At 41.6% G+C, this 27,471-nt stretch overlaps 1 protein-coding gene across 1 annotated transcript in view; it reads right to left on the reverse strand.

Moving 5' to 3' along the window:
- The window catches only part of iglon5 (IgLON family member 5), a 104,302-nt gene extending 79,736 nt beyond the window's left edge, over nt 1-24,566 (reverse strand). Inside the window, exon 1 of the mRNA XM_026183603.2 lies at nt 23,970-24,566. Within this exon, the coding sequence (XP_026039388.1) occupies nt 23,970-24,030 (61 nt within the window). The 5' untranslated portion in view covers nt 24,031-24,566. The remainder of the gene's footprint in view (nt 1-23,969) is intronic.
- Between the last annotated feature and the right edge of the window lie 2,905 nt (nt 24,567-27,471).

Genomic DNA, 27,471 nt, shown 5'->3' on the forward strand with positions numbered 1-27,471 from the left:
TTTTTTTAAAGACTCGAAAGGACTTGAAATTCAAAGTTTCAGACTTGTGACTTGACTCGGACTTTTACACCAGTGACTTGAGACTCGACTCTGACTTGCCTGACATTACTTGAGACTTGACTTGAGACTTGAGGATAAAGACTTGAGACTTACTTGAGACTTGCAAAACAATGACTTGGTCCCACCTCTGGTTAACAAACTGGACATAGTAGTGGCAGACAAGCAGAAGAAGGCTGTAATGATAGATGCAGCTATACCGAATAACAGCAACATCAGAAAGAAGGAAAAAGCCTGAGAAATACCAAAGGCCAGGGGAGGGTTGGTAGAAGATGTGGAGGGTGAAGGTAACCGTCCTTCCAGTGGAAACTGGAACATTTGGGGCAGTGACCTCCAAACTGGGTGAGTGGCACAAGCAGATCCCAGGACTGGCATCCCTGTCAAGATCCTTGTTCCTGTACTAGAAACAGCTACGTTATTGCACAGGTCCCAAAAGCTTCCAGGCCTCTGGTAGCTTGAGGGGATCTTTTTTTAAATAAATAAAATAAGTAAAGAAGATTTCCTTTAAAGTTTTTTTTACATAGATGAGAAAGCAAAAAGCAAACAAATAAAACAAACAAAACAAAAGAGAGACAGCATATAAAACAAAAAATAAAAATATTATAAGACATGGAAAGCAGGATGCAACACAGATTGAATTCTTGACTCAAACATCAAAAGAAGGTTCTTATCCCAAAACTATAGAAATGCATATGCATTGTAAGCTCTCAACATACTGGAAGCAAATACAGAGATGTCAGAGCTGTTACACATTCACTGAATTTAAAAGGTACTATGCACTCTTTACCATGGCCATTAAACTCCATTAGTCCATTAGCAACAATCCACACATGCTGAAACTTTCATTTGACATATAGACATTCTGACGTTTACGCTTTAGGGCACCATGTCTTATAGACATGCCTGGGTGCACTTTATTGTCATGGATGACAATTCCTTATAAAGAGATGAGAGATCAGTGCATGCAGGGTACTATCTCTCCTGCCTGGAGCCGCACTAAAAGCCTCTATGTCTCATCTAAAGATGAAGCTGACATCCCCGGGGACTCACCTTACAGCAGTATGGGGGAACCCCCCCAACACTGCATCATAGCTGTGGAAAGCCCCACCACAGGGTCTACTCTTCCGGAAAATTAACATAACTCCTAGTAGTTACTCTGTCCTTTTCCCCTTTTTTCACATGTGATTCGAAAAGACTTAATTAACTCCCTTTAACAAAGGGCTGTACCACCACTGTCGTTCCACAGACTTCTTGCGGGTGAGTGTGTGGCATGATAGTACGAGCTGAATGTCACGCTCTCCTTGGGCCGATCAATCCAGACGATCAGATATCAGACACCTGAGGGATGGCACTAACCACAGATCACTCACGCACAGACTCACACGGGGATGCACGCAAACAGAATGAAAACACATTGCTGGGTATGTTGCACGCACACACACACAGTCCCAGAGAACAAGTAAACCCGGGCTGAGGCCAAGGACGAGAGCTTGTTCGGAGAAAGACGTGCCGAGCCGAGAGCGGTTCCCCCTAAACATTTTGTCTTTCTCCTCTTTCAGTGATATTATTATCTGCATGTCAGCTTGATGAGATGACTCCCACATTGATAAGACTCTGTTCAGTGCAACTGCTGCACTTGTCACATGCTCACTCACTGAAAATTGCATACCTTGCTCAAGGTCACAGACACTGGTTTTCCCCCAAGGGGAGAAGGAGCCAGACGTAGCGCTCCCACCGTTCGCACGTCTATGTCTTTGCTCAGTTTCTAATTGCCTCTGTAAGAGGTTGTGGCCTGTGGGGAGAAAGTGGTACAGACAACAACCATTTTGTATTTGCCTGTATTAGTCATTCAAAAAACAATCAGCAATGGTAAACATGCGTTTTGCCCTCCCTGGGAGTGTTGGCGGCAATCATTCTGTCGACAGATCATCTGCCTCTAACCTAGAAGGGTAACAAATCCTCCCTTATAAATTTCTGAAAGGGCGTTGTTTACAGAGTTAGGATGAACTATATGCAATGCACTCAATGCTCACTAGTCTCAACAATGTTGTTCACGAAGAAGATTGAATGCCTCATTCATCTAAATAACACTATTGTCATTCTGCCATCCATTGCTCCCATCCATCAGTACCTGGTTTCACAGCAGTCAGTCATTCTCTTTTTTTTCTGTCTTACCAGCTTAGTCAATATGTTCAGCAATAATACATGAGCCGGGTTTATGTCTCTGTGTCTGTATGTCACCTTCTCCCAGTCTCTTTTTTCTCATCGTCACTGTAAAATGTGCAGCTGCTCTGACCATCTACCTTCACCAATCATTTTTCACCTTTCACTTTCATTTGCACGACTTCCCACCACGGCTAACGATACTCTTCAGCGTTGCTGTCATCAGCAAAGTGTTTTCTCTCGACACTGCCATGACTTCTTGTCTCCATTACAACAAATACACATATTTTCCCCCATCTATCTTACCCCACTTTATGCCTTCACTCTTTCTCCCTTCTTACTTGCACTCAGTTCTGTTTCCAATAAAATGTAGAGAAGCTGACAGGATCCCAGATATTCTCTGTGGCACATTCAGAGTTCCTCTTAATAGTAAAGGAAAGCTATGGTCTGTCTCCAAGTGAGCTACAGCACAAATCCACAAACTTCAGGAATCACATCAACTCACATTGCTCTAATATGTCATTTGTAAAAAACAAAACAAAAAAAGAGTATGAGTAATAGTCCTTGCAGATGTACTTTCCTTAGGAGACTCACTGTCATTAAATGGTGTAGCCAGCTGCAACAATTCTGAGAATTCAACCTTGAGTCACCATGGAAGACACGTTTCTTGGACATTGTTGAACGAACACTCAGGCTAGCTCGTAAATTGGATATTAGGGCTAATTTGCTCTGGGTTTTCCAGATAATTTAGTGGTTGGGGAAATGCTGATGAGTAACAAGCGTTGTAGTAATGCAAGGTGCTGAATCAATCAAAATCTGAGAACGTTCAGGTACTCACTGCACTGCCAACATATAGACCAGACACGTTCCTGTAAACTGGAGTAATCCAATAAGACTGCATCATGGGGATACCATTATGTTCTCATTTGTACAGCTGCAAAGCATTCCCATCAAGGAAATGTGCAGAAATCAATGTCTCAAAACCCCTGTGTCTCTTAGCCCTTTCCTTTTAAAAAGTTTAAATTTAATTTATGGAGAAAATCCAATAAAAGTTTTGTTTTTAGTGTCACTGCTTGGAAAAAAAATGCTTCTGCTTGTATTAAGTACAACAGAAGAGTGAATAAGCAGGTCATATCATTCAATCTGAACTTGGGATTTTGTTACGCAGTTAAATTGGAAAGAGAATGAAAAGGCAGAAGATACTGTTGCAGCGCCTGGGAGATGCATAATTTTTTGCCGTCCCTCGTTCGCTTTCTGAAGGGAAATGGGCTTAGGAATTCAATCATCTTTGGAGAGCCAAAACTGTATGTGATCCAGCTCCGCCTTACTGTTTGTGTCCTGCGTGCAAGAATGAAAAGAAAACAAACAAACAAACAAACAAAAAAGATCAAACAGAGAGGGGGAAAAAAGGGAGACACTGAACCAAACACCAGCAGAGCGTAAAACGTAATGCGGCGCTTTTTCAAAGAAGCCAAGGATGTCCTGGCAGTTCGGACATGAATTACTCTTTCAGGAAATGGAAACAAAATTAAACCTACAAAACTTCTTTACTAGAGCATGTCTTTTCACCATCTGGCTCAATCTCTGTTACACCTTTATGCTGCTGCCTGAACACAAACGAATGCTGTGGTATTGATCCAGTCGTATACCCCCTTTTATTATCTCTTCTTCCATCCAAAGGCAGCCTTTCGCTTTGATAGCACCACTGTCGTAGAAAAGCATAAATTCTCAAGCCCATTTGCTGTGAGGGGGCGGATAAATGGATGTGAAATCAAGCCATGAAAAGCCAACATGGCATGGAGGGGAATTTTATCCTGAGCTCATTAGGAAAAGCATGTTTCCTTCTTCGCTCGTAATGGTGCACAATATGCCGATAGATTTTTTTTTTCCTCACGGGTTCCCACATTTTTCATGTATTCTTTTTTAATTTGAGAATGTTTGTTTGGGTTTTTGTTCTAAGGATATTTTTTGGCATAGTAACCGTGGGAGAAATCAAACCTGGCGTCAGCTTGTCAGACTAACAGTGGGCCATAGAGGAAGTGAGGAAGAGGGTCCTGTGTGTCAGGGAGACCAGAGTAAATAGGGCTGTGTGGAGTCACAGAGCTGCCCTGATCAAAGGGGTCTCTCTCAGTTTGCTGTCAGTTTTTAACGTCTTCTCTGTTGCTTCTCTGGCTCTGGCTTCCTGACTCACTAACTAGTAGAGGGATTGGACTAATATGGGTAGAGGCTAGCCTCAAAAGAAAAATCTGAAGACACTGCCTGGAACACACTGATTTTATCAGCGTGTGTGAGTCTGGAGGTGCAGAAGGTTGGAATTCACAACACCTGATACCTTGTGTTGCCTTTAAGATTCGCTGTCATCTTTTAAGGTTTTGAGAAAAAGCTGCAGAGATAAAATGTGATGCACCAGGGAAATAGCACCTGTTGTTTTCTTTGAATGTCCCCCCACACTTGCTCATCCACCTTTATCTCTTACATGTTCTGTTTTTTCTCCGCATGTGGAAAAAACAGCCTGAGGTCCATATAACACCAGGCATGTTAATAGTTTACTCAAAGGAAGCATTAGTTTTCTTCCATAATAAATGTGAGCCATAAACATATTATACTACTGTAGATTGATTAGCAAGATGTTATGGAAAATTATATGTTATTTTGTATTGGTATGCTTCTTCAGAAGGTGTTTTATATCCTTTGAGATTCATGTACAGGCAAAAAAACAAACAAAAATGCCCATGTTTTATCACCTCCTCCTGCAGGCCGTCCCCAATTAGGGGACTTATACTCCATCCCCATTACAGCTTGGGCTCAGTGTGCATATCTTGCCCTCTTTCCCACATGGCAGGATCATAGTGAGGTGGTGCGTGACTGCTCATGATTGAGCCCCCTTTAGCTAACAGGTGCTATCATCTCTGCAAACCTTTGCCAGCACCTCACACTCATAGCCCTCCACAAAAGGTGTAAAAGATGAACAAATGTATAAATTATCTGATGACAAAGAGAGGCACAGCATGAAATCCCAGACTGAATGAACACTGAAAATGGGCTTTTGGACTTCAGGATAAGAGCTAAAAAAAAAGGTGTTCAATTTCTGCAACAGAGGTGGTTTCCTGGATTTGTGTAGGCAAACCCCCAGTGAGTTCCAGCTCTGCCGGCCAGTATTAAATCAATCTAAAGATGTTAAACCCACAGTACACTGTGATGAAAGAAGTAGCCCAGGTTTTAAAACTCTACAAACATCTATACATGCTTATAGTTAGTGTGTGCACGTGTGCCTGCATTTGTATGTGTGTATGTACAGTATGTGGTGGGGGAGGGTCTCCATAAACTTTTAAAAAATGGCTTGCTATAGCCTGCCACTGTTACCAGGACAAGGTTTAAGGACCCCTTCTCTTCATGTCTTCTCCCTTATCGCTCTTTCCACTTCTCTGGAACATCCTCCACTTCCCTCACTCCAAATCACAGTCTTTGCACCTGTAACCCCTGGGTGAAAGATGATTACACCTTCCAACGCAGAAATTGAACTTAGAGGTTGGCCCTGGCCTCACTGGCACACCTCCACCTCCATCCATCTTGACTATTATGGGGATTTGCTGAAAGCACTATTACATATTGAAGTATATGGGTATAGTTAAAAAGGAAAGTAACGAGCATGAAGATTTATTGGATGAAGTACATATAAATTCAGCACATGAAAGTGAAATAACACAAAACTCTGGTTTTTCTTTAGTGAGTACAGACAAGACACTCTGCTCCCCAGTTCCCCACCATCCAAAGCAGCTTGGAGCAGGACAGCAGACCAAAAGCTGAAATTTCTCATTCTCTAAGCCCAGAGGCTAAATGACAGGTAGTCAATGGCCTGCTTCTCTGCATGCAATTCCTCCCACAGAGCCAGCAACAAACTAATTTTCACCACTAGAAAGAACCACAAAGACTTCCCCGGCCTCCCCATAGTTCTGTTGGAGAACTGAGGGAGCGGAGATGCAAAAAAAGAAAGAAGGGGAGATTGAGGTTGAGGCCACAGGAAAAAAAAAGAAATCGGGGAAAGATGTGATGGATTGAAACGAAGGGGAGGACTGGTTTGAAGTGAGACAAGATAGCGTAGAGGTGGGGAGAGGGAAGGGAAGAGAGAAGGAGGGAGGGAGTGGGACACAGAAAAAGCGACATACTTTCCGGGCTTATTTACACGTAGCTGCCAGTATGACAGGTAATTTGGGCAAATTCTCCACAGAGTCTGCAGCAGACGGCGAGGGGATAAAGACGAAAGCGGAAAGCAAAAGAGAGAAAAAAGGGAAAGGGAGGAGAGAGGGAGGGGAATGAGGGAACAAGCACTGAAGGGGACGTGTGCAGACTACCTGACACGGCCTGAGTTGGGTCTGAGAGCAAGACAGCAAATGGGTTTCCAGATTCCAATCAGAGAAAAGGAGTGGGATGTGAGGCAGGGGGTACAGAGATGGAAGGATGAGGGTGTGCTGAAAAGACTAGGAGGAGGGTGAAACAGGAGCGGAAGTCATCCCGTTGACAGGGTCTGATCATTTTATTTATCTGCAGCAAGGAAGAGATATCAAAAGCACTTTTTAATTCAATTTCTCTTTTCCTGTTGGGGCTGAAAGATGAAGCAGTAGGTAGGAATGGATGAGGCAACAGGAAAGAACGAAAAAAAAAACCCTCCAGATCTCCTGATTTATTCAAGCCTTGATTTATTCACTTGTTTGTCGAACTTGTGCGTCGTACGCGTGTACACGTGTGCCTGTGTGAAGCCAGGTGTGTGTGCATGATTCAGTGTGCATGCGAGCGTTCCTTTTACTGCGCCTCACGATGGGATGAAGCGGGCCTGTTAGATTGTATTTATAGAAAGCTCTTGTTCATTGCATGGCTGTCTGTCAATGCTCAGAGCCAATTTGAAAACACCTGCTAATGGAGCAAATGCTCTTCTTCCAGCCGCTGTGTGTGTGTATTGGTGAGGGGCAATGGAGGTGTGAACGACACAGTCGCTGAGATAACATGACATTTGTCCCCATGGGTGGCCATGCTCTCAGGGGGTCGTGTGGTACGCATTGCACTGGACCCTCCGCTGTCCTTCACTTTCTGTGATGACTCATTCAGAGGAGGAGGAGGGATTACCCTGTGTTGACCTTTTCACAGCCTCCTTGTGTGTTCAAAGCCTCAGTCGTCACTGACGTGACCCATCGCTCTGTCGTCACACACATGCACGCAAAGATGGAGCCATGCACGCAAGCTGCACACATACGTGAACATTCTGATGTGTGCACACAGGCACAGATCTCCTGATATGAGTACTTCTTCCAGGATTCTGGATTCACTTAGATTCACACTGTGAACAGGCCTGGTTAACAAATGCGCTCATGTACATGCGTGCATGCTGGCCATGCACACATACAAATGTGCACAAACACACTCTGCCCTTCCAATTGAAGAGCCTGCACCCCTGTTGCATACCATCTGCAGCCCAAACATCTCCACACAGAGCAGAATGCCTGGTGCTACACAGCAATCTCGCAGAATGAGTGCAAGGGAAACAGAGGTCCATCACATAACAGTGAGGAAACAGGAGGGTGGGTTAAATGAAACAGAAATGATGAGCAGATGGGTTGAGAGAGGAACACCCAAAGGCACAGAAAGAGACATTTCAAGTAAAACAAGGAAATGAGTTTTAAAGAAGACCCATACGGACAGAAAAAGTGGTAATGAAAGCGAAACGAGTCAAAAATCAGAGGAGCAAAAAGGGGTCATATTCCAGGAAATTCCAGGAGAGAGTGCATGGAATTGAGGAGGGGTGATGACCAGAGTGATGGTGGATTGAAGAACGGGTGTAATAAAATATAATCAAAGTGAGAGAAAGGATTACCTCCTTTGCTTCAGTGGAGTATGTAATTGTAGTAAAAAACACCGTGACTTGCTGCGACAACAAAACACAGAGCTTTCAGTGTGATGCTTGGAATTATAAAGATGGTGATAAAGATGGAGATAACAGTAAGAAGATGGCGAGAAAAGATTCAGCTGATTATCAGTGTTGATGATAACAGTGTTGGTGGTTATCATAATGAAGGTGGTGAGGATCAAACGTGGCATAATGTCTTGATGATATGACAAAAAAGATGACTTGATTAAAATTGCTACTGATGCAAGTGATGATAGTGGTATTTTACTGGCACAATTTTAATCACAGAGATTCCAGATTTTACATGTTCTTTGTTTTTTTTCCTTCGCTCCTCATTGTAGAACACAATCCTCCATATGACTTCATGAATATTCAACCACAATTACTGCCCTGGGGTATCAACACTGGTGTCACTGGCTTTCTTTTATTTAAAATCTAATCCGACTGCTAACCCTAAAATTAAATTAAGCCTACATGGCCATTTTATACAGAAGTGAGTTATTACTTTAAGCTTTTAAGCTTTTCCACCCCTTTCCCCTCAGACAGTGAAGGTCCAACCCTAACTCCTGTCACCCATACTGATGAACTGTCCAATAAATAACCTGCGGCATTCAGGCCCAGTATATGTCTGGAAGAAATTAAAGAATTTAAATTTGATAAATTGCATATTTTTAAGGAGTTCCACCAAGGTATGGTTAAACCAAACAATATGAAAATGCCACCTGGTGGTCAGATCCTGAAAAATCAGATCCTCTTTTACAGACTGATTAGAGATAGGGTTGTGACGTGGTTCCCTTTATGTTTCAGGAGTTATTGCATTGCGTTGTCACTGTTGAGAGTATCACGTCATAAAAGAATTAGGCCTTAACATCCGAGTCATGCTGTATGATTAATGGATAATCATACATGCAGCAAATCAAATTCCTTGAGCAAAATGATGCTACAGGTAAAGAGCTTTAAGTACTACGCCCACATGATTGATAAATGCACAGCAAAGGGTATACAGCTCAACATATGTTGAATTTTACATTATTAAAAATAGGCTGATGGATATGATCTCAGCGAATCATCTGCCTCCACCTCACCCTAACCGTAGCATCCTCCTCTGTCACACCAGCACTCTGCATCTCCTCCCTCATTACATGCATGAATCTTCTCTGTGGCAGGACACTTGGGTCAGGATGAGATGGAATAATAATATTAATTTTTAAATTTGCATACCATATTTTTTAGATAAATATTTGCTTATCTGATTATCTTGCCGTCTCCGACTAGAAGCACTTGGCATGTATTTTTCTACTCTGACCCCAATCTTCGAAGAGCTTAGATACGACCCAACTCTACATTGCTTTACACAAGTAACGTGTGGCAAGGTCATCCGTCAACCCTGTGTAATTAACTGGGTAGCCTGAAAATGCGCCTTTAGGATACCATTAACCCATGCTAGCCTAACAAGCCTGTGCACACATGGACTAAATACACAGTAAACGCACATCTGTGACTGGAGTGAGTGGGCAAGCAGAGAGGAAAATCTATTTCATGAATATTGGATTTCATTATGAGGGTGAAAAAAACAGCTTTGCTGTGGATCATTCTTTAATGACCCTAAAGTCCATATGCATGAATCTTTTAGCAGTGGCTGCCTGTTTGATATGTGGAGGGAATATGAGAAAAAAGGAAAGAGAGAATGGTTTCCCTTTAGGTTTTGATGAATCATGAGACAACTCTCGGGTTGGTTTCCTCAATCGCAGTCTCAGACAATCTTTTAGACAGGGCGGTCATCCTGTTACAGACACAAAAGAAGCCAAGTAGGGTACAGTTCTCAGACACACTTGTTCCCTATTATACTAGTTATGGGAAACCTGCAGAGGAGATCAACAGACGATATGAAATAAATAAATATTATGCATGTCAGAAAGTATTTTATGGATTCTTGAGGCTGTGCTTGCTTTTTTTCTTCCAGGAATTAATTTCAGTGTGATAGAAAAAGTATGCCACTGACAGCCTCTACTCTGAAAACTAATCATGATTAATTGACCACGAGGTCAGACTCGACCACCTTTCAGTTTGGTCTGCCACTGCCAATTTACCAGTTCACAAGCAACCTGTCTTTCTGGCCAGGGCTAAATCTAAATACACAGACCCAATCCGTGACACAGCAGATGTGTGAGTCTGATTTTTAAGCAACTCAAATTTAACACAGATTTACCATCTCATTTTGGAAACGGGGGCTATTGAGGACTGTTTAATCTCTAAATATTTCATTTCATTTGAACCCAGCAAAAAAATCTCCTCAAATCATTCATAATTAACCTTATGATGAACAACTGTGAAATTAAACGAAAGTAAAGCTAACATGCCAGGGAACATGATAAGAGTAAATATTAGTCAATGCACGACAGCTTTGATTTTTCACCCACAGTTAAGCTGCTGCTCAAATCAGGACTTTGCATTTATATCAAAGGCAATCAGCATTCAATAATGCAACCTATAACTGAAAAGGGAATATAAGAGATCAAAAGGCCAGTGTGTGCACGCGATCAAAGGCTTAAAGCTAATACATACAAATTAAACACATTAATCATTTATAATTACAATAAATGCACAGTTTGGCACTGCTTAATTATTATTTTTGAGGAAAACCTTGTATTCCCTTGTTATTGAGCTACTTGAAGTCAACTGAAGATGCAGGTGGGGTAACACAGGCATGAAATGAATGCAGCAACCAACCTGGCAGAGCTAATAAATAAAACAACCAACCGCAGCCAAACACAACCCTCCATCTGCTGTGTTTCGATCTCAGCTAACTCTATCTGCCTCAATTATTCTTTGGACAAAGCACAGTCCATCTCAGAAGTGGCCTTACAGTGAAACCACTAACCTTCTAGTTTTGTCCTCACCTTCCACTTTTTTACATGCAGGAACCATTACAGGTGATGCTTTCCGCTGACCTGAATGCAAAAAGGATTACACTGGGGCTCGATTCAGTGTCACCCTAAAGTCAGTTATTTTACAGGCCTCTGTGTGTTGTGCATGAATCTATTTACCAAAAAAATGTCAGTCAAATGAAAAATGATCATTTATGCAGTTTTTTTTTTTTTTGTCTCTGGGATTGTTATAAAGGTCACTGCCAACCCCGTCTTTGAATGTGAAACATTACTTTTTCGGACACAGTTTCCATACACTGGTAAAATTAATAAATAACTAAATAAATAAATAAGGGAACGCTCAATCACAGTACAACACAAATTCAGTTAACCATCAGGCATGAACCATTGTGAATCCATTTAACCCACTTTGGTGGAAATGAAAGTGACAACAGGTGCACGGGAGAGCGAACAACATGACAACCCCCCCCCCCCCCCCCCCCCCAAAATATAATGGTTTTGCAAGGATAAGGAGAGAGCAATGGTCTGTGACCACCACCTGCAAAAACACTCAGCTTTTGCCTCTCCAGTGCTCCTCTTGTCACTTTCATTTGTATCAAAGCAGGTGAAACAGATTCATAATAGTTTGTGCTTCTGAACTGGACAGCCTGGTATCCCTGAAATGTAAGTGCCTTAGTGTTACACTGTCACGATCGATTGTTCCCAAGTAATATTTTTTCCATGTAATTCAAACGTCACACCAGTACCCTTTGTCTTGCAAACTTCCCAACATCTAACGCTAAACTTTGCTTTTGAAATGATGGGCAGCTGCTTTTATTCTTTGCCATGCCAATCTTGTTTTGACATCATTTGGAAAAGCCATCCTCAGTCGGGTAGGTTCAATCATTGGTTTGTTGTTTTAAATGTGAGCTGAAAACACAGTTTAATAGGTTGTAGTTTTTCTAGCCTTTTATACCGGTGTTAGTGTATTCAGGGGATTTATCCTTTAAATTTAGCAGTGGCTCACACTTCTTTGAACTAAAATGTAATCATATATGCATTTCCCCAAAAGTTGATTCTGTTCACGTGGACGTAGCATTTTCAGTTACGCATTTCAGTTTACTGAAAACGCTACATCCAGATGAACACAATCAACTTTGGAGGATTTACTTACCTGGATGATTGAGCATTCATCAAGACCATATATGCATTTAAATTTCCATAAATGTGTATGTTAGCATCTATTTTATTAATAGATCGGTTTTTAGATTAGCTTTATCCAAACTGCTAAGCACCATATTTTTAGTATATAATAATAATAAGAAAAAAAAATACAAATAATGTGTAAAAAACAGGAAATAAACATGGTACCAATTGTTAATATTTTGCATAGCACTTTTTAAATGCATAGATAAAAAGTTCTCTTTCACGCCTACAAGCAATATAAAATTCTGAAACCAGACTACGGTTGCATTCTAGTAAGTGGCCTCATATTATTCCTATTTTATATTCTCTAAATTGTCCCCTGGTGGATTTTACAAATGGTTTTAAGATGCTTAAACTTACATATAGAGCACTAAATGGACAAGCTCCAGTCTGTCTAGCCCATCTTCTCCTTAAACACACTGCTGCTTGTACTCTTCAATTGCAGGCTCAGAATTTGTTAGTTGTTCTTTATACTAGATTGAAGACTTGGGGGAAAGGCAGAGTCTTTCACACACTGGCACCAGCATTTTCGAATAGTCTCCCAATACAGCTACATTTAGCTGACTCTAAGGACTCCTTTAAGAAACAGATAAAAAACTTTTTTGTTCAACCGAGCTTTCTGTTGACTGCTTTTTAAATGATCAATTTCCTTTTATTCTGTTTTATTCCATGTCTTGGTTTTGAATTGCTACTAACTGTACTCGTCTGTTATAGGCCTACTTTTTTATTGAGTCTCTTCCTACTTCTTTTATTTATTTTATTCTATTTTGTCGCACATCGCTTTGTGACTACATGCCTGTGAAAAGTGCTTCATAAAGAAACTAGAGACTGAGATCATAGCATAGATGTCCTATTTGTACAATTTGGTCAAACCTGTATGTTGGTGCTGTGCTATTGTTTACAAAAAAAATTTGTGTAAAGAAACTAAACTACTTAACAAAACATCCTGATTATAATTTTAATAGCATAGTTGGGAACTGCCAATTTTACATAAATGTGCCACAATAATGAAGAAGACGACTAACAAAGTTAAGGAAAAACCTAAACTCTTGTCTTCTGCCATGAAAGTGGCATTATTATTCTGTGGGGTGGGGAGGGGGGCGGGGGGTACTTTCTGGCAGGTCTGAGGTCCTCGTGTCCAGCTAGAGGGAAGATTCACTGCAAATCAATACCAGGTTGTTCTGAGGGATCACCTTTATTACATGATGAAACATTTCTATCCAGACGGGAGTGTTCTCATCTAGGATGATGGTTAAAGAGTGCGATCTGATATGTCAGTCCAAAATCTCCCACAGGTTTTCAATTGTGTTGAGATGTTGTGACTGCAAAGGTCACAGCATATGAATCACATAATTTCCATAATCATCAAAGGATTCAGAGATCACACACTAAAAGAAAAGCTGAAAGCCGTTATAGAGGTACATGGAGGCCCGAGACCTAGTAAGACATTGCTGCTTGGTTTTCCATTGACTTGTCGCCCATCTGTGTATAGCTTTTCTAAAACTATTTGTATTACTGTGATATTGAAAAAAGCCATATTACCATTTAAGGTGAACAGCCCGCCAGGGGAGTATATTCACCAATGGATATATCTCTCTTTGTTGGACCGAACATGGCATGAATAAAGTAATTAATATCTCATTAAGCTTGCTGCAAAGGGAGTATGTTACCGGGGCCCCACAGCAAGGGTGGGACAGCTTTTATTAGCGGTTGTGAAGATGTGGTGTTCCCCAGGTAATAAGAGCAGACAGCTTAACAACGCTGATGGTACTTTTATCACATATGTCCGCATCCCTGCAGAAACAAAGGAACCTGAGAAAAGGCAAGCAGATGTCCTTAGGTTATGCACTCGTGTCTTTAAGTACGAGATGAGAGCGGGCTCTGGCAGTGTGGGCAGAGTTAGAAGGGCTGCGGGGTCCCCCAGGCTAAGCACTAAAGCATAACTTGTGAAGCACAAACTGGCTGGGTTTTACATTATATTAAATGTGGCGCTACTGTAATGCAATTCTATCCACTTCCACGTTTGACTGCATAATTGCTGTCCTCTGAATTGAAATGTTGCAGTTTCAAAGAGGCAGCATTTCAAAGCCATTTAGTCTATATGGCTTGACAGCTTCTGTTGTGCCATCTCTGCTTTCAGCCCGTGCAGCACACTCATATGAAAGGGAATCTTTGCTCATTTAGAAGTCCCATCTTTAAGGAGGGGGGGAAGAAAAAAAATCATCGCGCTACATCAAACTCTATTGTCAAAACGCTGACAACAGACATTTTTAGAATAAAAGCTTTGCTGTGATTCAGGGAGCAGAAATGAGGCATTAAATGATGGACATTGGCAAAAGTGCTTCTTATTGAGTACATGATATCAATCTGATTTTCTCAAGTGAATCATGTTCTCAGCTCTATACCAAATGTTTATGTTTCAGTTACATCCAGAATTCTGCATGTATGAAGTCAGCGCCTTAACACAAGTGTGGTCTCACCATCATAACTCACATTAATTCAGCACACAAAACTGCTCTGATCGTAAAAAAAGAAAAAAAATCTAATTAAAGGAAAATCAATAGCACTAGAACAAGTCCTTCAACATTTTTTGGGGCTTTATAAATGCTCTGTAGAGCTGAAGTGAAATACAATCTTTTACTCAAACTTTTTTTTTCATTTGTGATAAGCTGCCATCTTTCTTTTCTCTCTACTGTCAAAAGAAATCTTAATAGAAGCCCGATGTCAATAAAGCTTGATCATGATGGATTCAAGAGAGGATCAATCACGTCGGCCTGATTGAGAAAGCACCTGCACTGTCTGCCCTGCATTTGTCATGTCTGATTTAGCTGCCTCCCTGTAGCATACGGATCAATTCTGATTACAGATGTCAAACTCAAAATAACAAACAAAGCTAACTGAAGGTTTGATCAAGCAGATATTTACAGTAAACAGGCCAGCATGAGGCATAATAAGGGTTTCTTTTTATTTCCAGCCGTTCAGATATCCGAATATCTTATTCTTCAATACTATGGGTCTCGCTTTGATATCACCCTGATACTAAATTTGTTTTGTTGTTTTGCAAAGGTGTACGCGCGTCTGCGTGCGTTTGTCTTGATGCTTCCCACATTTTCTTTTGTTTGCATCTCATCATCGCATTATCACAAAGTCTATAATAGTTGTTTTTCCAACCTACCGCAGCAGAAATAGCCTTCTTCTTAAAGAGGCATAGAAGCCCATTTCATCCAAGTCATTTCTCAAATGCCAGCTATTCCAATAAGATTTTAGTCTGTCCTAAAATACAGTGCTTGTTGTCAGATAGATATTGACTTGTCAGCAAAAACACTATGTTGTATTAGAGTACTGTTGCCCAACATTAAGCAGCTAATTGCCCTTTTCTGACACCTTCATTATTTCTTAATGGAACTGAAGGTCTGCTGGCCGGATAAAGGTCACATCGATACAGCCTGTGCCCCCTTGATGGGAAGAGAGTGAGATGTTTTGGTGCTGTGACAAAACGATTTCACAAAGTCATTTCTAAAGGGAGAGTTGCTAAAAAACTTGAATTTTAAAGCTATGTGTGGCTTCAAGCACTATATTTAATCTGCATATCAAACATTATATTAACCCAGTAGACTTTGGATGACAGGCTCTGGCAATCATTTTTATTGATACATCTCCGTGTGCTCTACTTTTGCAATAACTGCTGCAACTAGGAGTGAACAGCAACCAAATGAGGACGGGAAGATAGGAGAATTTTATTTGCGTCCCCAGAATCATATTATATATTGCACTGAGCATAATTTGGGCAAAACCCTTTATATATTTAATATTCATTCTTAAAGCACAGAAGACAAGAAATAAAGTAATTGACAAGGGTTGTAGCACAGCCTTGAAATGTTAAAAAGAAGCTGATTCTTCACAGTGGCACCCCAGGAATGATATTACACAACAAATTAGGTAAGCCCTATTCATCCGCATCCCTCAGTAAATACAGGAAGAAAAATGTGATTGAAGCGCAATTTAAAAGCATGCTATATCCTTGAAATGACTTAAATAATCAGAGTCGGAAAATGTGCCCCTATTTGTTCCGATGCTGGTCCAAACACTAATGGAATTTCGCTCAGTGCATTACAAAAACTGGGAAAAGCTGCAAGGGCTTTTAGTGTTATCCAACTCCACGTTTAATTAGTGAAATATCATAACACAATAATACAGGAAGCCTCTTCTCCCAAACCCAATTAAGATTCTATAGTGCACGAATGTTTAATGAAATCTCACCTAACATCCCAATTAACACAATAGGACCACGATATCACGAATACGGTATTTTCTTTAATCTTCTGATTGAAAATGATTTTGCAGCAATTTTTAAGCATCAAACACACTGTGCTTGGAGAAAGGAATCAGACGCTGTGGAACATTTCCTGCAAGACAATTTATGGGCTGTCACAGACAAATCCTTAGTGAAATTCTGGCTAACTGAGTCTTTACTGTCAGTATGTCATGCTAACATAGACACTTTAATACAAGAAATCCCACCGGCACCTTCACAGCTGGAGCCAGAGCCACATGCCAGCCGCAAACTACAAGAGAATTGTGGCATGTCTCTAAATAGCAGCGCAAGCTTGGGTGGATGGCACCAAGTACTGTCTGCAACTGGGCATCAACATGATTTGTTTTCCTAATTATGTAGCTTTCCAAACAGCAACAACGAAACACGTAGCGCTGACATTTGATTGCTATGTTGGCAACTTAAAAGGCTATCTAAATATGATATTTTATGTAGTCTGGATTCTTGACAAGCACCAATCCACTTGTTATTATGTGGGCACACTGCATGAGCGTCTTATTAGAGGTGTGCTGCCTCACTGGAATGACTCCCTAATCAGTGGCATATCGCATTAGCACCAGCTCCTTAATGCTGCAATATCACACAACGAGTGACCCTGAAACAATTTTACTACTCCCACTCACAGCAATATCACCCAAACACAGTTTTCATTGGCAGGATAAACCTGCCATGTTTTTTATTCCACCTAATCATCTGGCTGCAGAATCAATCCATCTCGATCACTGCCTGTTGTGGGTCTTTGAATTCCTCCTCCCCTTCCTCCCTCACACCATCTGTCTCTCTGCTCCCTCCTTCAATCATTTTTTCATAACTCCTCTATCTCTCTGGCCTGTCCATCCTCATAAGCTCCCTCTGTCTTTTTCCTCTCCTTTTCTGCTCTCGGCATTAAACATACATTACGTGCGCCGAAAGCTGCATGTAATATGCATCCTGGGCACCAGGACTTCATGATGAGTGGGTGCACAGTGACAATGACAGTGGCCACGCCTGATTCGGAGCAACATGTTGGCCGTCTCAGCTGTTGACCGGCTCATTATCATTTAGAGATACTCGCTGCACAAACTGCAAACACCCACACGGTTTGCTGCTAACTCCTGACAGGAATTAAAATTACGTGAAAGTCAGGAAGAGAGAGACTCTTACTATTATAGTCACTATTATAGAGTGCCAAAGTCTGGGAGCTCTCTCTCTCTCTTGCTCTCAGATGGCTTTTTTTGTTCCCATGGAAGACAATGTTGGTATGTGGTGCTCGTTAGCACGCCCTGTGTCGCTTCTCCACCCCTCACTCATGCCTCTTCTCTCTGTCTATAAAAGTCTGGGACACAATTATCCCCATTTTTTGTTGCTCTCGTTCACTCTCCATCTTTCTCGTTCACTGCGAATGAGTGTCTGGAACACAATTACCCCTGTTCTCCCCCTGTCTTTCTTCCACTTTATCCATCCCTCCCCATTCCCTGTCTCTCTTTCCATCTCTTATGGCTTCAGGAGAAGTCTGTGAAGGGAGCAGCTGCTGAAATATTTATTGATCTGTTTTCCTCAGTTTTATTTATTTCTCCCCCTTCCTTCTTGCTCTCCCTTCCCCTTCGCGCAGACCCGGGAACACCTCCAGCGCCACGAGATGTCAGAGGCAGCAGCGCGGCTGAAAATCCACAACATAAAACCATTATTTAGCATTTGTTGCACCCAGTAGTTTTACCTGTGTAAACAAAATAGGACACGCGAGGGATGAAGGCAAATGCAAGAACAACAGACAGACAGCCGCATCAAGCAGAGCAAGAACAGATTGAGCGGTGAGACACGTGGATCGTTCCACATATTTTTATACCAACATACACTGCAGGGGGCTGTTGATGGGAAAGACCAAGGTGCTGCTCTTTTTTTCCACTTTTTTTTTTTGACTGTGTAAAGGAAGTTGTACACAACTGCTGGCTATTGAAGTAGTAGTAGTAGCCATGGCAACAATGCCCGGAGCCATTATAATTGCAATGGGAACGGCGTTAATACTGGACTAAATGGATTCACAGATGAATCTTACGTTATCTCCGCATAATTAAAGGGCTTCTGTGCTATCATACGCCCCCATGGTAAATATCAGCGCAGTTAACCAGGACTTTTGAGGTTATTCCAACAGCGAGCAATTCAGCAGTCGTTTGAAACTAATGTTTTTCTCCAGCCTTCTGTTGTAGCACAAATGATTAAACTTTCACACACACACAAAATGGGACATGAACACACCGAGGCACAAAAACGCACACAAAGCTAAGTCCCATCGCCAGACATGGCCTGCATTAGTGCCTAAGCCTTTTCCATTGATTTGCCGGCGAGCTCCTTGTCTTTTGGTAATGAGGACAGGGAGAAAAGCGGGACCCTCGTCCCTCCCGGCTCCCTGAGGACAAGCCGCCTGCACTAATCTGAATTGTGTTTCCAGTGACACTAACTCTGTGGCACAAAAAAAGACTAGAAGGAAGCGGAATAGAGGCAAGAAAATCACAAGCTATTCTCTTTCTCTGTTTCCAACAGTATTCATTCCTCCTAAATGTATAACATCTCCACATAACCAAACAAGAAAACATCTGTTTCGTGTTTCTCCTTTTCCCTGCAGATAGCTAAATCTGCACTGTGGACTGAAGTCTCGTGGCCCAAATGGAAGAAATTTGCACTGTTCAGAGACTTATTTGATTTCTCTATGTGAATGCTATTGAGAAGAACATTGAGAGTTATTAATAGACACACTGATGTATATGAAAAGATGTCACGTTTTCACTGGCTTTCCATTGATTTTACTGCTAACACCTTTAGTGGGAAAATTGCTGAAATTCATCTTCCCAATGGCCCGAGTAAAGGGACTATTCCACGGTGTGTGCACACATATGTTCAATAGTCCATATGTCCCTCTGTGGGCACAAGTCCACATGAATACGCAAGCCACTGCTTACTACTGCTTATACACCCACTCAGCTACCTTTTGAATGATCCTTCACTTGGAATAAATAAAACATAAGGATTCATAACACTGAGAAACCAACAATAAAGTTCATATTCAGGCTGGGAGTGGGAGAAGAGGAAGATGAGGGGAGGTTGTAACAAAATGAATTACAGTGGTAATTTTAGTCTGTATAACCACGTGTCCCAGGTTGAAAGCAGTCTGGTTACTTTCCATTACGCTGAACTCCATATCCTATATTTTAACTATAAATATAAGTGTAAACAAACCTCGCAGTAATTATTATTTATAACACTGACATCACATGTAATTGCCAATCCTGCCAAACCAATATGTGAGGCCCATGAAAGTGTTAATCATGACCGACAGGAACAATCTCAAGGGCAGTAAGGTGATGCTGAACCCAACTACCAACCACACCAGTACTCTAGGTAACCATCCTCAAAGGACTTGAACCCATGACCTCAGATAGCTTCAAACTCTATGAGACGCAGATTTCAGCTTCAGCACGACAGATCAAACGGTCATTGCTTGAGGGGTTATTCATCCCTGATAAACTAATTGGATATGCTGGAAAACGGCTGGAAAACCTCACACAGTAAGGCAACAAGAACCAACACAGCAGAAGTCATTTTCTGTTTTGGTCTTTTGGTCATTTAATACTATTGCTACCGCAACTGCACTTTTAATCTGTTTTATGCACCCAACAATCAACTTTGGAGTGTTCTGTTCTTGTATGCCGGAAGCAGAGGCTCCCTACTGCAGACAATAAAGATTAAAATGAACTGGTTGCATTTTACAGTCCCTGAGATGCATCCTTAAAACCTTGATTCAATACAAATACTGCTAGTGGTTGCCATGAATCATAATTCATTGTGCTGCATTCACAATTCAAGTAAAGTTACAATAGCCATTTCATTTCTGGTGGTAGTATTTAATTTAGACAATTCAAGTGATTTCACACTGTCTTAAGTCAGAAGTAATAACATTTGGTACATTTGCAAAATTCTTCTTGTACTTTAAGACTGGAAAAATCTCAACTTTATTCTCCCCTCTATTCCACTTTTTTAATATGAGGTTTGAAAAAAAGCAAAGCAACAAACAGGGGCAACTCCTGATTCGGTATCTTGCCCAGGGATACTTTAATGTGCAGACTGAAGGAGCCAGGGAGCAAACATCTGACCCTCCAAATGGTAGACGCCCCACTCTACCTCCTGAGCCACAGCCGCCCCAGTCACAGCTGAGTGTTCTTTAGGTCTGATCTGCTTCACTACATGTGAGGAAATTATTCCGTTTATGACGCTCAATGCTCTGCACTAAAGTCGACCACACAACATCGAGCAAAATAAAAAAGCAAAACCTTCAGGGAAAATATTCAGACCACAGGCCCTCTCAAGGCTGGTTATACCTCCAACCTTAGTCCCCAAAGCTCTTCAGCCCAAATCCAGGCCCTCTTACTCCAACATTTGCAGATACATAAAACCTGCCAAAATGGCAAACCATTTGTAAGCCAAACATGGAGAACAACAGCACAGAGAGACCGTGGATTTCAAAGGGAGGGAGAAAAAGCAGAGACCCCTCCAGAATAGGAGCACTAGGCATCTGTTGATGCTGGCATCTCCCTTCTCTTCATCTCCAAGCCAAGACTGGTGATCCAGTTGAGTGTGTGTGTGTGTGTGTGTGTGTGTGTGTGTGTGTGTGTGTGTGTGTGTGTGTGTGTGTGTGTGTGTGTGTGTGTGTGTGTGTGAGAGAGAGAGTGAGAGAGAGAGAGAGAGAGGGAGAGGAGACAGGGAAGAAGGAGGTGCTTACGTGCTAACATGTGCAATGTGCATTGACCCCACTTGGCCCCCATATGTTGCTGAAACAATAAGGATGGCGGGCTACAAAGCGACCCCACTTGTTTTCACCTGTGTTCCTGCCCTGCACACTTCCTCTTACAACGACCTCTATCATGTTGGTGGGAAAATCCATCTGTTGGGCTATTTAAACGTTAGTAACTTACTATGTTTTGTATTCAGTATATTGTCAAAGTTGAATTTCTTGCAATGGAGCCGATCCATGTCTGTAAGGTAGAACTCTTTTAACATCCAAATACAGCATTAACATAATATCCTTTGAAATAACCTTAAATGTCCTCTGCTGTGACCTTTAAGCTGGAGCAATTTCTCTTGTCATCTTCACTTTTCACTGAATCAGCGAGGCTGTTATTCTCATTATTAGATATTTCAGGTTTCTGTCATAACAGAAATCATCTGAACAGAGGGTAAATTGTTTAATTTTGTGTGGAGGTGTGTGGAGATTGACTCCAGCCTTAATCTTTCATCACTGGCCTGGTTCACTGATGAAACAGTTTTGGAGTAATTGCAGGCAGCTTTTGTGCAAGAAATATGCAGGTATTTTACTGCACATATGAGTGGCCATCCACCATTCTAGCCTAATGGTACTCATGCATTTTAAGAAAAAAGAGAAAATTAATGAGGAAGAGAAAGATATGATGTCAAGCCAGGGTCTGGCTGCAACACCCATGGAGAGGTTTGTGCATTCACACGCCAAGCCAGTAGGAAACCATTGAATAGCCTAATGGTGTTATGCAGCACAGAAAAGACCTTTGTTGACCTGGTTGGTATGGCACTGTGAAGTACAATGCCGCTCTCTTAAAAATGTTGGTCATTCATGATATGAATGACTAAATGAGTATTAATAAGGGGATGAAATATCTCCAGAGGAAGAAATGTCTTCAAATGAATAACATACCGTAAAAGCCGTACAACCATTTAGAGATTTTCATCTTGTACATCATTAAACAGGAAATAAAAACTCACAGGAAATAACAAATCTACTAAACAGTTTTGGTTAACCATTTAAACCACGCACACGACACTTGCTTGAATGTCAGGGGCACAGATTCAAAAGATTATTCCACTGCTGCATGATTTATCAACCAGGGAACGGTGCCCTTTTAACAGTCTTGTTCTTCCTTTATAATGCATGCTCTTTACCTCAAAAGATGGACACACTGTGGACCTACAGAAACTCATAGGAGCAGGCAGGAACTCTCTCCAAGACGAATCTGGTGTGCACAATTCCCATCAATACTCAATCATTCCGCAACTGTGGCTTAAATTATCGGTCACACCTTCACATCACAAAACCCATGGGTCCAAACGCAAACGGCTTAAAACTGAAACGAGACTCAATGGGATTGCAGGGCTCGTTTTGTGAGGTGCTGAGCCTATTGTGTTTGTGTGCTGTGTACATCCTGCAGGGCAGTCCGTCTGCTCGCTGCCTGGTGTGGAGAAGGGGCTTGCTGTGTCAAGCCAACCATGACCAGTTGGGCTCTCCTGCCCACAAGGAGCCCAGGCGAAGGGGGCTTGGGCCCGTCTGCATCTGCAGGTTGTTAACCTCACATCTTATTGCACTGACACATCAATTATTGTTATTAAGGGCCAGAGTAATTTATTTATATACTGATTTCCCACAGGACTAAGGCAGGACTAATTGAGCCAGGTGTGTATATTTGTGTGCTCATGTGTATGTGCGTGTTTGTGTGTGTTTTTTCCATGATGGATGGGCAGGGGGAAATTACAGTGCATGGTGAGAATCCGCTGCACAGGTTAATATATGGTGGGACATCCCATAGCATGGAGAGATTATTAGAGGAAGATATTAGAAGACTTTTGAAAATCAGCACTCAAGTCTGTGTTCCTCATAATAAAGAAGCCTAAATACCCTCCACATCATGTGGGCTGTGAAAGTTATCTGAGGACTAAACAGTTTTAAGTGGAGGAATTTCAGAGGAGATGAATGAAGTGTGTTTGTCTCTTTTGTAGAGCTGTTGGGAGGATGTTTTATAGCAGTAATAAAACAGGGAATTAAAGCTTGACTACCCAGCGAGCGCATATTGGAAACCCTAAGCCTTCCCAACTGTCCATCCTTCAACATGTAGCCCTCTGTGTCTCTCGGCCTTGGTTTTGAAGTGAGAGAACAAAACACAGGCTATCTCCCGAGTCTCTGCATTGCTACTACCCTTACTCACGTTAACTTCACAACCCCCACCCGCACTGATGCTGCGTCGTGCGCGCGGGGGTACCGGGCAGTCCATGCCACGTAAAGGAATGTTAACAGAAGACCGCGGATGCGAGTCAATTCTTTCCGTAGTAAACATCTTAATATGCATCACTCGTGCTTATACACTCAACCACGAGGTTGGCTTAGAGATGAACCTGGCGCTGCGCTCACGTGTACGCGCATACTGGTGTGCGCCCGCACAAAAACACACACAGCATTTCTCTACATCTCCGTGTGTAAGCAAATAGAAGGCTGGAGCGTAGTACACGGCAGACACGCGTGATTCACAAGCAGGTAGAACACCCCCCTCCTCATCATCGTCATTAGTATTCACCTCCACAACCGCTTTTCAGAAAATGAAAGATGCATGCGTAGAGGCGCAGCAGCACAGAACCGTCAGCACATCAATAAAGTAGCTCATAAGGAACTTACCTTTAGACAGCAGAACCAGAATCAGAGCAGCAAACACGTTCCGCAAGAGGGGGCAGCCCATGATGGAGTTCTGATTGATTTTATGCTTGTTTTTTTTTTCCCTTTTTTGCAGCCAAATGTCTCGGTATTCCTCCCTTAGGGTGCAGTTGCGGGAAATCTGATTAAATATATATAAATATATATATATTAAAACAAAGACCCAGTGAACGAGTGTCAACAGTAATAGTCCAAACGCTTCTACATGTGAGTGGATGAAAACATCAGTCTTGACTTTTCCTTTTGGTGACTCCCGTTGGAGAGAGAGGGGTGGGTAGGGCTGTTTATCTTCTTCGGAGCAGAATCCCTCAACCAGAAAAAAAAATACAGCAGAAAGAACAAATATCCCAGACACTTGATTGGCTTTTTAGTTCACTGAAGGACAGAAAAAATATTTCAGAAAATGCATGAGAAGAAAGGTTAAAATGTAAACTGTCCAATGACCAGATATAAATTTGTTTTTGGCACAGAGCGGGATGGGGTCTGTGTGCGTCCTGGCCAAAAATTAGCCTTCTCCGTATGTCTCTGTTGGTATGCAGCGCGCCTCCTCGCTCCGCACTCAGCGCGTCGCAGGCAGCAGCACTGAATGCGAGACTCACGAAAAGAAAAGAGCCTGACTGACAGTTAGCAGAAAACCCCTTCTTCCAATCACCGATCCCGAAGCAGGAGGCGGGATTTACGATTGCGCCGATGTCCCGCTCAGAGAGGCCGACCAAGGACCTGCACAGGCCAATCGAAGCCGTGCGGTGGGCGGGCACAGCGAGAGGCAAAGCACGGCGCGGTGATAATGCAATGTGATTTATAGCCGGTTTGGTGATGCTGCAGTACTCAGAGAAAACAGTCCAGAGGGCGGACACGCAGGCGTTTTAACTACAGGGGAACACAGGTGAAGGCTAAGGGACAGGTGAAGCCACATCGGCTCTGCTGGTAGGGTTTGTACATGATGTATGAAAACGAAATGAGGGAGAATGACAGGCTATCTTGTCGTGGGAATATATTGCCCAGTTGATGTAAATATATGTCAGGGGATACAGAAAATGGTGAAGTTTGTGAAGAGCACGAGAAAACCGCACACTTTAAAGTTTTGCGCTGGACTGATTGATGTCTGTGGCGCTGCAGAAAATTCCCCATCTGATTACGCTCCTGACTTAATGGTAGGCAACATAAACCCATTTAGAGAGACACTTTATATTTATGCAGGAGTCCTAATGAGCCATTTGTAAACATGTTAGTGTCTGTGCTGCATCTGGTACTAAAAGCGGAAAAAGCAGTTGCCTATTGTAAAGATCTAAAGGGCCATTCACACTGTGAGTTAATCATCTTGCTTTAAAGCTAAAAAGGAGACACAGATAGGCAGCTATGAATCTCAGAAAACTTTGATAACATTTTTTTTTTGCATACTTTCCCAACATTTGGCAATTCATTACAGTCATATTGCATCACATCGGCTGGCCTTTTCAGTTACCGGTAGTAACATACAGCTTATTCAGTGCCCTGGAGTACATTCTTTTTTTGCAGAATTGATCACATCCTTGAGACTATTATTTTCATATTAGGTGATTAACTGTTCCATTTGTTTCTTTATTCCCAGGATAACCAATTAATGCTTTATTACCCCTAAGTGCATAAGTAATAAAGCTTTGCTTGGTGATTTATAATCGAGAGTTAGAATAAATACAGCTGGGGATAAATGGACTACATATCTCCCTCAGATGAAAGATGGAGGAAGGTGAACGGACAAGCACTAAGAAAACTCTGATTAATGAATCAGCTAATCAAAGCTCAGCATTAGTTATGTATAGAGGGTGAATTGATTATAAATAGTATTCTATATTAATTAGATCTTATAAAGTAGAGTGAATCAGGAGCCAATAATGTTTATAATATTAACCATTGGCTACTGTTTTAAAATCCTACTGTCTGATTTCATTATTTGTGATGAAGAAAACGATCCGACAGAGACATACAATCAATACAAGTCCTCTTTTTATTTTGCCAAAGGTATAAAGATCACAGGAGCACCAGCATAAAGACAACAGGTCTTTCCAGAAGTCTTTCTGTGTGAGTTAAATGTTCTGCCTGTGCCTGCCTGGGTTTCCTTCTACATTAAAGAGACCTTCATGCGGGGTTAATTGGTGTTTCTAAATTGCCCATAGGTTTAGATGTGAAACAAAGCACTTAAGTGTATAGAGCGAAGCACTGTGTAGATTGCTTATAGCGTGAAGTGCTTTGAGTGGTCAGTAACGCTACAAAAGAGCTTGATAAATGCCGTCTAGGTCTGGTCTTTGGCCTGAATTATGTTATTTTTTTATTTTTAAAAAGGGCTTATATTGCTATTGTTTGCACAAAACAACTCAGCCAAGCACAGCATGGTATACTGTTCCTCTAATCAGCATATCCTCCTCCTGCTCTTCACTTGGACGTTCAGTAAATGCCGCAGGACAGCCATTTTACGGCGTCCACATTAGCATAGAAGGATTGGCTCTGTGTGACGCTAAAAACTCTGATCCAAACAAGAGATACAGTATTTGCACTTGGGAAGCTTCATTAATGGTATTCATGATTGCAATCAGTAATTCAACTGAGTTCCTGTGTACTCACAAATATTGTTTATAGACCTGTCACAAATTGCAGTTTGTTTGTACTCTGTTGTTCCAAGTTTTGCGATAAAAGTAGAAACACCTGAGAAAATGTTGACATAAATTTGCATTTTGACGCAGACTTTACACAGCCAATTACCCTCAGACCTCGTCAGCTCCCATCAAACTGCATGACACCTTGAGCACAGTGTAAGCAGGAAAGCGGAGCTGAGCCAGAGGAATATTTCTTAATTTTTACAAAGAGTGACATGCATCATCATATGGAAATTTCTGCTTCCTCCCACGATGAAAAAGTGAGGCCAAAGTATGGCAAGTTACTAGATATTCTTGCTGAGCACTAGAAGCCTGTGAATCAGTGGAAACATCATTTGTCCCATTTTGTTTTTAGGTTTCTTTATTTTTTTCCTCAAAATTACACAAGTTAGCTTTGCAAATTGTGGGCTGTAAGTGAAATAAAAACATGAGTCAGAAGGACACACAGGAAGTGGGTTAACAAGTGTTACACTGCACATATAAATTTATCAGTAGGCTTTTTAAAAAAATTGTCAAGGCTGCAGTCTTACAATGAAACAGCACAAGCAATATAGCATAAACCCACCTCTACCCAGCAGGACCTCAAGTGACATCGATGGGAAGTCAAAGAAAATCAAAGCTCCCAAAAATATAAATACAAAAACATAAATTAATACACAAGTATAAAAAAATCACGATGAAAAGAAAACAACAGTAGAGGATGGATGTTCGGTGAAATATAAATCTATGTTTTTAGTGTACTTGCTACATATAAACAACTGAAAAACTGTACACAATCACCTAGTGTTTATGGCATGTGATGATAAAGCAGCACGAGCCCGACCATCATTTTC

This window comes from Astatotilapia calliptera, chromosome 11, assembly GCF_964374335.1.
Source record: "Astatotilapia calliptera chromosome 11, fAstCal68.1, whole genome shotgun sequence".
Classification (NCBI taxonomy): domain Eukaryota; kingdom Metazoa; phylum Chordata; class Actinopteri; order Cichliformes; family Cichlidae; genus Astatotilapia; species Astatotilapia calliptera.